The sequence below is a fragment of the Heloderma suspectum genome, chromosome 3, assembly GCF_057233095.1.
Source record: "Heloderma suspectum isolate Gila_16-S chromosome 3, 16-S_ref, whole genome shotgun sequence".
Taxonomy (NCBI): Eukaryota; Metazoa; Chordata; class Lepidosauria; order Squamata; family Helodermatidae; genus Heloderma; species Heloderma suspectum.
The window spans coordinates 83,798,642-83,811,319 of record NC_139460.1 but is presented as its reverse complement, the minus strand read 5'-3'; the positions used below and the strand labels follow the sequence as shown (position 1 = coordinate 83,811,319).

The window sequence follows — 12,678 nt, the reverse complement described above, 5'->3', positions numbered from 1 at the left end:
GCCTATAGATTGCCAACTAAAGTCTGTTGGCTGCTGTTCAACATTGGCAGGTTGGCACAGGGGGCTGTAGTGTTGGGGACGAGGCAAGAAAGCCCCATTGTGTGAACCCAGAGTAAATAATACATGTCCAACTATTCGCTTAAAAATGAAATTCTTAATTGTTCATCTAAACTGGATCAGGCAAATATGACGCAATCATGAATTCTATGAGCTTAGGGCTCCAACAGAGAAAGTTTTATAATTTGTCAAAGACCATGTAATCTCCAAACAAGGCAACGCCTGCACCAGAGTCCCACTAAGGGAACTCAGTGATGAGGGAAGCACATGCAGGAGTGTGTGTTTCATCAGGTAGCTTGGGCCCAGGCTACACAGAGCTTTAGATGCAAGACCTTCCACCCTTGAAATTAGCCCAGAAATAAAACTGGGAAATAGTGGTACTCCTGGTGACCCTTCAATATACACATAAGGGCAGACAAAGTAAAAATCTGGGAAACTCAGCAATTTCCACCATACCTGCAAAACAGCATTAAAGAAACATGTATTGCCCAAGTTACTGAGACCCTTCACCGTCACTTCAGCATTGCCATTTAAATGAAATTTGTCGTCTTTGATCAAGTTCTCTTTTTTCTCCCTCTCTTCCTCATTTATGTGGTCTTTTATTTTTTTGTTTTCCAATGGCTTGTTTTCTTCATCTTTAGAAGCTGAAATAAACAAATTGTTTTGCGTTATAAATCAAAGTGCAACGCCCAATTTTGGAGTGCCAAAATTGCAAACACTACTTAGGGCAAAACTAGCTATTATGAAAACACACATAGGGCTGGCACCAAAAACAGCAGAAAACCATTAAACTTGTCCTTTCTTCTCTGAAAAGGTAAAACACATATGGACAAGTGTGTTACCCACTGCACATGCTGGAACTGACCTCTTCATATGAGAGACTGGGAGGGTTTTTTCCCCCAGAAACCCCCCATCACCGGTTGAAGGTAAGAGAGAGTTCTGGGAGACTTTTACTATATTAAAAATGCCCAGAGGTGGGTCAATAAATAAGATAACTTGTAAAGGCAAAAAAGTCATTGCCAAGGCATCCATTATCAGGGCTATAATAATTACAAATTCAAGCTCAATATGAGATTAGTCAAAATTAATTTAAATGCCGATAAAATATGGTAGTCCACATTCTCTTTGCTTCTTCCTTCCCAAGCCCCAGGGGCTATTCATTATTTAACGTATGGATGAAATTTGGCATTATTCTAATCTCAAAGGTGGCAGTTAAAAACAACCATATTTCTAACATCAGTTGGATGCAACTACTTAAAGCTCTAAGCACTCCCCACCATCACTCACTGACTACTAGCACACATTATAAGTAGGCTTGTTGTAAATTTTTTAGGAACTTACCTGTATCCTGGGTGTTCATACGAGCTTGCTTTCTAACATAACCCACAAGTTGGCCCAACTGGGTAGAACTATTGTACTGGACCTCATTATCACACGAGTAGCACCTGTTTCCAGAAAGAGGAGCAAAGCAGGTCAGTTAAAAACGCCGCCACCTAAAGGCTCTCAGTTAAGAGTGTGGCTATCATCAAACTCCAGTGTCATGATACTGCGGCACAGCATAACACACGCAAGTTTTAGATAAAGGTATATTTGCATTTGATATGCAACTATCATTATCAAAACTTTAAAAAAAAAAGGAAAAAGAGAAAAGATAGAGCAGGGGTAAGCAACATGGTGCCTGCGGGCACCAATGCGCCTCTGGATATCTTTCCTGGTGCCCACCAAGATGTCCTATCCCTCCTATCTAAAAAAATATTAACACTTTTTCTTACTGGTAGCTGGGCTTGCTGTGAAATAGGGTTCTATTTTTGCTGAACACTGTGGGATCAAAGGAGTTGTATAGAGTGTTGGGACTCAGACGCCACCTCAGCCTTGTACTCAGTCTTGTGGCCAGGTTACTTGTCCTTTGCCACACCTCCCATGGCAGCCATTTTCTGCTGGTGCCCAGGACAAATTGCGGAACATGCTCACGGCCCAAAAGCTCGCCTACCCTGGGCTAGAGGTATCATCTTCATCATTCTTTAAAGCAAGATCTCTGATATCCAAATATTATCAGAACTCTTTGACTATGATTCACTTTTCCAGTAGCGACAATGGTGTATAATAGGCAATCCTAGGTAATTTTAGGGGGTGGGAACTAAGCTTGATTTTTAAAACCCAGTAACTACAACTATATTGGCAGCCAGGGCCGGCCCCACCATCATGTGGGGTCAAGCGCCTGTATCAGGTTGCAAAGCGGGAAAGAGCAGTGAATTGCACTGCTCTCTGCCCTGCTCCTGCCAGGAGGGCCACGCCTTCTTCCTACTGTGGGCGGCCATCACCTGCCCACCTACCTGCTTGGCCAGCCACCCACTTGCTCGGGTACCTGGCTGGCCACTTGCTCCTGCCTGTCCTGTCACTCCTGCCTCGTGCCCCAGCCACCTGCGGGGCTCCTATGAGCTATCATGAGAGGCTGGCCCTGGGCAACCTCTTGTGAGAGTTTGCGGGACCTCTCACGATAGTTGGGGCACAAGACAGGAGCGAGTGACTAGCTGAGCTGGTTGGCCAAGTAAGGAAGGGAGAGGCCAGCCAAGCAGGGAGGGAGGAGGGCATGCGAGAGCATGGCTGGTGGCTGGGAGTGCAGGCAGTGGCAGCAAGAAGAGCAGGTGGGTGAGTAGGCTGGGTGGGCCCGCACCGCCACCTCACCTGAAGTGGCAACATACCTTGGGCCAGGCCTGTTGGAAGCTACTTCTAACATATTCTTCTTAACCGAGTAAACCAGTCTATGATTAATAGCCCTAGCATTATCACTGCAATCCTCAATTGTTAATGTATAAGATTTTTGTGTGTGCAAGATAGCATTATTTTTCAGAACAGCACAATGATAAGACAGGGGTAGGAATCATTAAAGAAGTGAAGCTTATCAAAATATGTAACACATTTACGAAATATATGTCACTGCCATTAAAAATCTGAATATTTTTGTACTTGGGGCTAAATACAAAACCTTTCATTAGTATCCCAATCCAAGAATGTAGGTGACAATATGTAGTAGGAATGTTGATATGTCAGAACAGGTGTTCCATTTCAGTTAGTCCCACTGCAGCTGGAATTCATGACTGCAGCAGCAGACATCCACAAAACAGTGATGACAAGCTGCCTTCAAGTCCTAGACCAGCCTCCTCCAATCTAGCACCCCCTAGATATTTTGGACTTCAACTCCCATCAGCCCCAGCCAGCATGGCTAACGGTCAGGAATTCTGCGAGTTGTAGTCCAAACATCTGGAGAGCATCAGGGTGGGGAAGGCTGTTCTAGATCAATAAAGTGGGCCAAGGTATGCAGCACAGCTTATTTCTTATTTATCCCAATGGTGTCTGAGCATGTCTAATTTCTTCTAATGTACTGTGCTCCATGTGTGATGTGGGCATCAGTGGTGTAATGGCCTTCGTAATAGCTTCTATGTAGATGGTGTAAAGGACACTGTACAAGACACAGAGAGCAAATTATATACAACCAAGTACACTGCATAAATATCATTCCAATAGCTTTTAGGGAACCCCCCACATGTCCTTCCAACTGATACTGGAAAACTGAGAAACCCACCACACGCTCCAGTTGTCCAGATTGAGAACCAAAGGGTGAGGTTCTGATCTTGGTGTTTCATAATGTTTTAAAGCATGTTGTTCTTCAGAATTTCTGCCACAGCCCTGTAATGTTGACAACCGCAAGGATTAAACCACACTTAACAAGCACATGTGGTGAAAAACGTTTTTCAGTTAAAACAAAATGTACCATATTTAGGGAGCAATCCTATGGCTGCTAGTCAGTGGCTGGACAGTCATACGATATCTGGTTTTCTGGGAACCGACCTCGGAGCCTGCGCTCTGAGGACAGTTCCTGGAGAACTGACCTTCCCCTCCTTCTGCGCTGCCTTGCAGGCAGCATGGAATAGCCCCGCGAGCTGCACTAGCAGCCAAAATAGGGCGCTCTGGGGCGGAGAAGGCGGAAATGCCGGTACAACACAACCGATGTGTCGTCTGGCAGCCTCCTCCCCCGCTCCGCCTTCCTGTGGCTAGACAGCTGAAATGGGCTGTCTAGCCGCAAATGCAGGGCAGGAGAAGCGCGGAGGGAACAATCCCCATCGTGATTCTCCTGCCCTGCATTGGATAGGTGGTCACCTCCAAGTTCGGAGGCGACCACCTATCCCCATAGGATTGCATCCGTATTGAATTAAGATATATTAAGTGAGACTTTAAAATAGCTGCAATGTATCTCATAAGCAATTCCATATTTATTGGGTTGGATCCAGTTACACTCTTCCGTTCATAGGAGTGATTTGAGATCTACTGGAAGGTCTGACTGGAGAAGGGCACAGGCGATTTCATCAATTCCCCCTTCAGCCTCCCAGACTGTTCTGGAGGGTCCCCCAGTTCTCCAGAACAGATTTTTGAGGGGTATAGAGACTTGAGAGGGACTCTGTGAAACTTGCTTCTGCCAGTGGGAGTGAAACTTGAGCAGAACTCTGCCCACGTGAACTCTGGATCCAACCCAACAGGTTTTTTGAAACCTAGCAGGAAAAATACTAACATTCAACAGTACAGAAAAGGTAGTCTGATATTACAAGGAGCAGATGCTCTCCAGATGGTGCTCAGATCCAAAGCCTTCTAAATACCCATGTACGAAGTTTCAGACATTTAATAAAAACAGCAAACTATATCACAGCAAGATTAAAATATCTGAATTACTATCGTTAAGAATAACACTAAGTACTAATTAAACAAATCAGTTACACTTTTTCCAAACTTGTTATGTCTATAATAGGGAAAGAGAGATACCCTGTGGCCACATTTTAGACATAACCATATCGCTGGTCTATCATCAGCTTCCTCTTCAGACTTCTCATGTGTCCCACTGTCAGACATCCGGCAATCCTGGCAGGAGTTCCAGTCCACATTCTGCAACACCTTTTTCAGGTGACCTTGTTCCAATCCTTTGCGAAGATGTTTGCACACAGGTTCTATCAGGAAGTTTAAACAAGGTGAGACCCACAATTAGAGTGGGTGAAGGGGCATTATTTAGAACTCACGCGGTGCAGGGCTGGAAATACCTGGCCTGAAATCTCTGCTCAGCCAAGAAGCTCCCAGGGTGGCCTTGGACAGATTGTCTCTCAATCTAACCTACCCCACAGGGCTATTATGAGAATGAAGCAGGACAGCCCTACAGAATCCACACACAGCTCCTTGGATGAAGGATGAGACAGGGGTGAAAAACTAATAATATTAGTAATATTCAATATTACTTTATATTTAATAATATTCAAAGAACTGAGCAGAATGGAAATAGCTGCTATTGGTGTTCCAGAAATGCTTCCATCAGACCCTGTACAGTCCTATATATAAGTTGGATCTAAAACAATTCTCATGCTTCCACTTGAGCAAGAGATTGCATTATTTGTTGTTTAAAATGTGTGTGTGTGTTCCTTAAAGAAAGGCATTGGATTTTTTTTTTTAAGTATATGAACTTAAAGCCAGTAACACTGCCACTTTTGTCATACAGGAACCCCCTCCCTACCCAGGTCACATGGCAATGTCCTGTTTTTTTTATTATTAACTTTTTATGAGGTTACAAACATAAGTACAACTATATGGAGAGTATCCAACTATGTCCCAGTGGTAGTGCTAATGATGTTGTGCTAGCATATACCAATGCTATATTGCATTGCTCACAGGAGCACCTCGGGACTTCATGGAGACCATGGCTTCCTGGGAGCTGCACCATATTCTAACTGGGCCCACCCATGTAGCCGATCATGCACTAGACCTTGTGTTTGTTTCTGGAGAAGCGGGGAGTGATCTGGAAGTTGGGGGTATATCCACCACCCCCTTGTCATGGTCAGATCACTATCTGGTGACGTTGGACTTCTCGATTCCACAACCCCTCCGCAGGGGTGGAGGACCCATTAAAATGGTCCGCCCCAGGCGTCTTATGGATCCAAATGGATTCCTGAACGCGCTTGGGGATTCTCTGGGGCATGCCAACGGCCACTCGGTCGAGACCCTAGTGGGTGGCTGGAATGCCGCAATCACTGGGGCATTAGATCGGGTGGCTCCGAAACGCCCTCTCCCCCTGAACAGGGCTCGGACTGCACCATGGTTCAATCCGCAGTTACGAGCTCTGAAACAGGAGGTGAGACGGCTAGAGCGCCGGTGGCGGAAGTCTCGCTCCAAAGACGATCAGACACGGGCTAGAGCTGTATCTTCAGCCTATCACGTGGCAGTGAAGGCAGCAAAAAAGGAATATTATGCTGCCTCCATCGCGTCTGCAGAGTGCTGCCCCAGGAGGCTGTTCCAAGTGGTCTGGAGCCTGGTCGGTCCTGTGGCTCCGGAACCACTGGAGCATTCTAAGGCCTCCTGTGAGGCTTTGGCAAGGCACTTTGCAGATAAAATTGATCAGATTAGGTGTGTTACTCTGCACACTGTGGATACAGTTAGGGAGCAAGAGGCGGCCTGTGGCAAACCGGTTTTGTGGGATTGGTTCCAGCTTCTTCCTCCTGATGAAGTGGACAAGGTGCTTTCATCTGTAAGGCCGACCACCTGCTTACTTGATCCTTGCCCATCTTGGCTCATTATGAGCTGCAGAAAGAGACTGGGTGAGGGGATCAAGGCGGTGGTGAACGCCTCCCTTGAGGAGGGAGTGATGCCATCAGCCCTCAAGGAGGCAGTGATAAGACCACTCTTAAAGATGCCCTCCTTGGATCCTCAAGTTCTGAACAACTTTCGCCCAGTCTCAAATCTGCCATTTTTGGGCAAGGTGATTGAGCGGGTGGTGGCGGTGCAGTTGAAGGCACACTTGGAAGAAACTGATTATCTAGACCCATTTCAGTCGGGCTTCAGGCCTGGGCATGGGACAGAAACGGCCTTGGTCGCCTTGGTGGATGATATGAGGAGGGCTCTGGATAGGGGTGAATGCTCCTTCCTTGTTCTCCTCGACCTCTCAGTGGCTTTTGATACCGTTGACCACGGTATCCTCCTGGACCGCCTGGAGGGGTTGGGCATTGGAGACACTGTATTGCGGTGGTTCCGGTCCTTCCTCTCCGGCAGGTACCAGAGGGTAGCACTGGGAGAGGAGGTTTCGGACCCGTGGCCACTTACTTGTGGGGTGCCACAGGGTTCCATCCTCTCCCCGATGCTATTTAACATCTATGTGAAGCCACTGGGGGCTATCATCAGGAGGTTTGGGGTGCAGTGTCATCAATATGCGGATGACACGCAGATCTACCTCTCATTCAAATCTTCACCAAGGTTGGCCATAGAATCCCTGTCCAAATGTCCGGAGACGGTGAGTGGCTGGATGGGGAGGAATAAGCTGAAGCTGAACCCTGATAAGACCGAGGTACTTTTGGTGGGAGACAAGAGGAGGCTGGGGGATGTTGACCTGGTGTTGAATGGGGTACAGCTACCCTTGAAAGACCAGGTCCGCAGCCTGGGGGTCATTTTGGACTCCCAGCTGTCCATGGAGGCTCAGGTGTCAGCTGTGAGCCGGACAGCGCTGTATCAACTCCATCTGATACGGCGGCTGCGCCCCTTCCTTCCCGACCATCTGCTCCCATCGGTAGTACATGCCCTGGTCTCCTCTCGTTTAGACTACTGTAATGCGCTCTACGTGGGGTTACCCTTGAAGATGGTTTGGAAGCTGCAGCTGGTACAGAACGCGGCGGCTCGCCTGATTAAAGGCAGCCGCCGGCGAGATCACATCACTCCAGTGCTGAAGGAGTTGCACTGGTTACCAGTTGTTTTCTGGGCCAAATTCAAAGTGTTGGTTTTGACCTTTAAAACCCTATATGGTTCCGGCCCAGCCTATCTTAAGGAGCGCCTCCAGCAACACCAGACAGGCCGCTTAACAAGATCAGCCTCAGATGGCCTTCTCTCTGTCCCATCAGCCAGGACAGCTAGACTGGTGGGGACGAGGGAGAGGGCTTTTTCTGTGGTGGCCCCCACTCTGTGGAACTCCCTCCCTAGGGAACTCCGTCATGCCCCCTCTTTAATGAGCTTCCGTCGTGCATTAAAAACGTGGTTGTTCAGGCAGGCATTTGGGGTGGGTTAGGGTATTTAAAAAAAAATGTTTATGGTAAAATTTTATTGTTTTAAATTGTTTTATGGTGGGTTGTACATCGCCCAGAGTGGCTGGGTGACCAGTCAGATGGGCGATTAATAAATTTAATAAATAAATAAATAAAATGCTTGCACGCATGACTAGCGCTTGCTAGTGCAATGGGGAAAATGGCAACTTGCTGCTGAAATTCGGCAGCACAGCAGCAAAAAAGGGGTGATTCTTTAGCTGCTGTGTTGTTGAGCTTTGGCAGCAAGTTGCTGCTTTTCCTCACTGAGCTAGCAAGCACTAGTTGGTTTGCAAGGATTGGTTTATACCAGCGCAACATCATTAGTGTTAGTACTGGGACACCATTAGAAACTACCTTATATAATAAAATGGTACATTTCTCTTATTCTCTTTTTTCCTCATCTCATACATTGGTTTCATTTATGAGGATCACTACAGAAAGATTGTCACTAATTTACTGTCCATACACTCAATGCAGACATGGATATCCCAAGAGGTTGCATTAATAACTAAGCAAAAGGATTTAGTCATTTAGTAATTTGATATAATGGGATCGCAAGCATGACAGAGAGGTTTTTTATACTGGATGGAGTGGACAAGAGAGGGGAATTAATTCCATTATTTTGATAATCGTCATATTGTGGATAATGTTATCCTACTATTAATCTTTTCACCACCTGTTATGTCCCTGAGGCACACTTGCCCAACCTAGTGCCCTCCATTAGCCATGCTGGCTGAGGCTGGTGGCTGAAGTCCAAAACTTCTGGAGGATACCAGGTTGGGGAAGGCTGTCAGCATGCATTAAGGTTCCAAGGCAACAGTCAGACATTTTGCCCAATTCAGAGAAAATTACGTATTGAAATCAACAGTATTCAATCAACTGCAAAATTAAATTTAACTCCCAAACTTTTCATTAGGGTAGGAAAACTTTTTTTCTAGATTGTAGCCTTTGGCAAATTCATTGCTACCCAACTTGTTACTGGCTAACTGAAAGTTAGATCACTAGCATACATAGATTACACCTTTAATGTGAATCGGAAGAATCAGGTTTAGCAAGACACACTGTTGTTCTCTCTACAGGAGTTGAATTGTAATAGGGCAACCCTCTTTGTAATGATATTAAACATTTTGCCAAGGAAATAAGTAGCGATTATAAACTCCATCTTCTCCAGAACTATATCATAGTGCGATACTACTTGTACACATAAAGCATACCCAGTATGTCTGGTGAGTCATCCGGCTGTATGTTTTTTCCCTTTGTTCGCCTCTTTCCCATTTTAGCAATCCAGGGTTTTACTTCATATCAAACAATTATGGCTTAAGAGAGAAAGAGATATTATCATTATTTTCAAGGACACCTCAATACCTAGAAGCAGCTGCGTTACCAGACACTGAAGACTCAGTTCTTCAAGGTGAACAGATACCTGGAACATAATGATGCACCATAGAACAAATGTTATTAGCATGGAGGGATGGGGTACACATTGCCAGGCATATTTTTCTTCCTTCTCTATTTATTGGTCCAGAAGAATGGGAGTCGGAAGGCACAAAAGGGCTACCAAATCCAACACCCAGATGCAAGGTTTACACATCTCTCCACAAAGCAACTTATGCAGGCCAGAGCATATCGATTGGATTATAGCAGCAAGGTGCACATTAGGCGCATACTGCGTGCAGGAAGGTCACAACTCATTGAGATCACCCATGTGGTGTACTAGAGTGTTAGACTTCGACTACAAAGATCTGAATTCAAATCCCTGCTTAACCAAAAACTTGATGGGCAAGTCACTTTCTCCCAGTATAGCCTATCTCCTAGTGTTGTAAGGGTGAAATGAGATAACCCCAGATAACCTCTGAGCTTCTTGGAAGAAAAGTGGGATATAAATTCAATAAAATAAAAGAATGTACAAGTGTTGGAGACAATATTCCAGAGGGTAAATATTCATCTGATGGTAATGCTAACAATTTAGGGCACAATACTATGCATGTTTAGATAGAAAGAAGTCCTACAACTCCCAGCATGCCCCAGCCAGCATGGGTCTGTCTAAACATGCATAGGTTTACACCCTTAAGCTAGGTTCTTGTATTGCAGGTTAAGCTGCTCCGATGGGATCTTGTAAACTAAGCCACAACATACTATGAAAGAAGGATGTGCGTTTAAACATTTTAGACCACAATCCTATGCATGTTTAGACAGACAAAAGTCCTACAACTCCCAGCATTCCCCGGCCAGCCATGCTGGGAGTTTTAGGACTTTTGTCTGTCTAAACATGCATAGGATTGTGCTCTTAAAGTGTATCCTTTGACTTGGGAATACTCAGAGAGCACTGCATCATTCTGCAACAGAAGATATTACGAAACAAGCTAGTTAGCCAGTCCAGTAACGTGGGCAGGTACTTCAGATTGTGGCTGGCTTGCTTTGCTGTTCTCTCTGTGCTTTATTGTTCTCTCTGTGCTTTATATTGCTGTTCCATCCTCGCCAATCCCAAACATGTTTATACATATTTTTCTTTTACTCTGATTTCCCTGTTACATGACAGCCACCATTATATAAAACCGACATTCGGATTTGGATTTTGGCAAGGATCCAAAGAAACACATGACTAGTTCCATGTGTCCATTGGAGGTCTGGACTTTTACTTCTTAAATAGTAACCCTCAGGATGCATGGCAAACTGCTCTGGAATTCTTTAAAAATATTTGAACAAAGACCCAGTGGCGATATCTACAGTAGCTTTTTGGATCCTAGTCTTTATGTATGTCATTATGCATACCAAGGCAAGTCTCATTTCATGTAGGTCAGCTAGAAACAAGCACCAGCCTAGGTCCATTCAGATTTCACTCCCACTAGTACCTAATGACTAGGGTGCCTGCACAATAGGAATACATACTGACAATCACATATATGTATTCACAAAAGCATTAGCAAACAATCCATCTGTGAGGATTATTCAAGTGTGATCACCTTGGCTTCTTTACATAAATGTTTTCAGAACAGTATTACATACTCCTGTCTGTCTGTCCTGTCTGCCCCCCCCCCCCATCAAATCCTGTGAAGGCATCTATCTCCGAGCTGTTCTTTGCTCTGCTTCCTACAATACTAATAACCATGATGTCTGAGGTGGAGAACAGCACCCTAGGAAGACAGAGAGACAAAGACTGCAACATTCACAGAAGTCTGTATTTCCATTTCTTTCTCACTTTTAACTTTTCTTTTAGTATGAAGCTAGGAGTTAATGAGAACTGGCATTAAAGTTTGTAAGTTAAAGCTCATTTATTAGATGGGTCAAGTAACCATTCATGTGTACATGGCTATAAGGTGTTTCTAGGCATATCTCGCCTCCCTTCTTTTGTGTGCCAGTTAAGAGACTAGGAAGCTGGGGATGAGGTAGGGGAACTTATCTGTTATTAGACAGGGTTGCCAACTCATTTAATGGCTATTCGCCTGTGTCATTAACACAGGCATACAGAAATTAAGCAAGTGGAAAAAATTATCTCTAACTTTTATCTCCATGCCAGGAAAAGATTTATGTGATAAACTTTTCCATGTTGAGTGATAGTTAAAAGGTCCAGGTTGAGAGCGGGCAACTCTGAATAACCAGATGTCCCTTGGGGAGATACTACTGCCTTGGGAGAGGGACGGGTCCAAGCTAATGTTTGTTCAGGGTTCCATAGATCCTTTGGCAGCCTTTTCACACAGGGACAGAACTATTAAGAAGCTGACAGTTTCAGGTACAGGGGCAAAGCATTTTGCTTCTCGAAGGCAAAATCAATACAAAAGTGGTGTTGCTACTGCCACCTTTTCCCCTACTACATGTGCTTAGAGGAGTGATGCCAACTCCCACTTTCCAGAGTTTGCTGCAGCAAAAACAACAAACGGTCTTGCAGCACCTTTAAGGCTAACAAATTTATTCTGGCATAAGCTTTTGTGGACACGTGTATCTGATAAAGCAGACTGTAGTCCATGAAACCTCACGCCAGAATACATTTGTTAAGTCTTTAAGGCGCCACAAGATTATTTGTTGTTTTTGCCAACTCCCAAGTCTTTCAACCAGCAGCAGACAACCTGGCGCTCCCCAGGTGTTTTGAAATACCACTCCCATAAGCCCCAGCCAGCATGGCCAATAGTCAGGGATTACAGGAGTTGTTCAAAACTTCTGGAGGGCACCAGGTTGCCTATTCCTTCTTTAAACCAAGACACCTGCAAAATGAGGGGGGTGGGGGAAGGAAATTAGGAAAGCAGCAGGCCAGCATGCGTTGGGATAAGAACGGTCACCATGATAATAGGGGGTCCTGTGGCAGCTTTTGCAGAGGGCCGCCCTCGAAAGGCGTGGGGAGACAACAAAACACAGATCTTTAGAAATGGCCTAATTCTGATTTTCTTCTACCTTCCCTGTAGACAAGGGCCTGCTGCTGCTGCAATCCCGACTAGAACGCATCGCACCTTCCCGAATCGAGTCAGAACCAGCCGTCCTCTGATTGGCCGCTTCTCAGCCCGCCTATTCTGCCCGTACTGACAACGGC

The 12,678-nt window shown here is 45.3% G+C and overlaps 1 protein-coding gene across 3 annotated transcripts in view; it reads right to left on the bottom strand.

Moving 5' to 3' along the window:
- The window catches only part of USP16 (ubiquitin specific peptidase 16), a 37,717-nt gene that overhangs the window by 24,798 nt on the left and 241 nt on the right, over nucleotides 1-12,678 (bottom strand). For 2 of the 3 annotated variants that reach the window (XR_014789095.1, XM_084843573.1), the window contains exons 1-6: nucleotides 12,543-12,631; nucleotides 9,371-9,472; nucleotides 4,873-5,054; nucleotides 3,641-3,744; nucleotides 1,399-1,502; nucleotides 514-701 (exon numbers count right to left, since the gene is read on the bottom strand). Coding sequence is in view for 2 of the 3 variants with exons in the window: in XM_084843573.1 (XP_084699699.1) it covers nucleotides 514-701; nucleotides 1,399-1,502; nucleotides 3,641-3,744; nucleotides 4,873-5,054; nucleotides 9,371-9,431 (639 nt within the window). In the remaining variant the exon portion in view is untranslated. Of the gene's footprint in view, nucleotides 1-513; nucleotides 702-1,398; nucleotides 1,503-3,640; nucleotides 3,745-4,872; nucleotides 5,055-9,370; nucleotides 9,473-12,542; nucleotides 12,632-12,678 lie in introns of those variants that run through there. The other variant, XM_084843574.1, reaches the window with a different exon arrangement.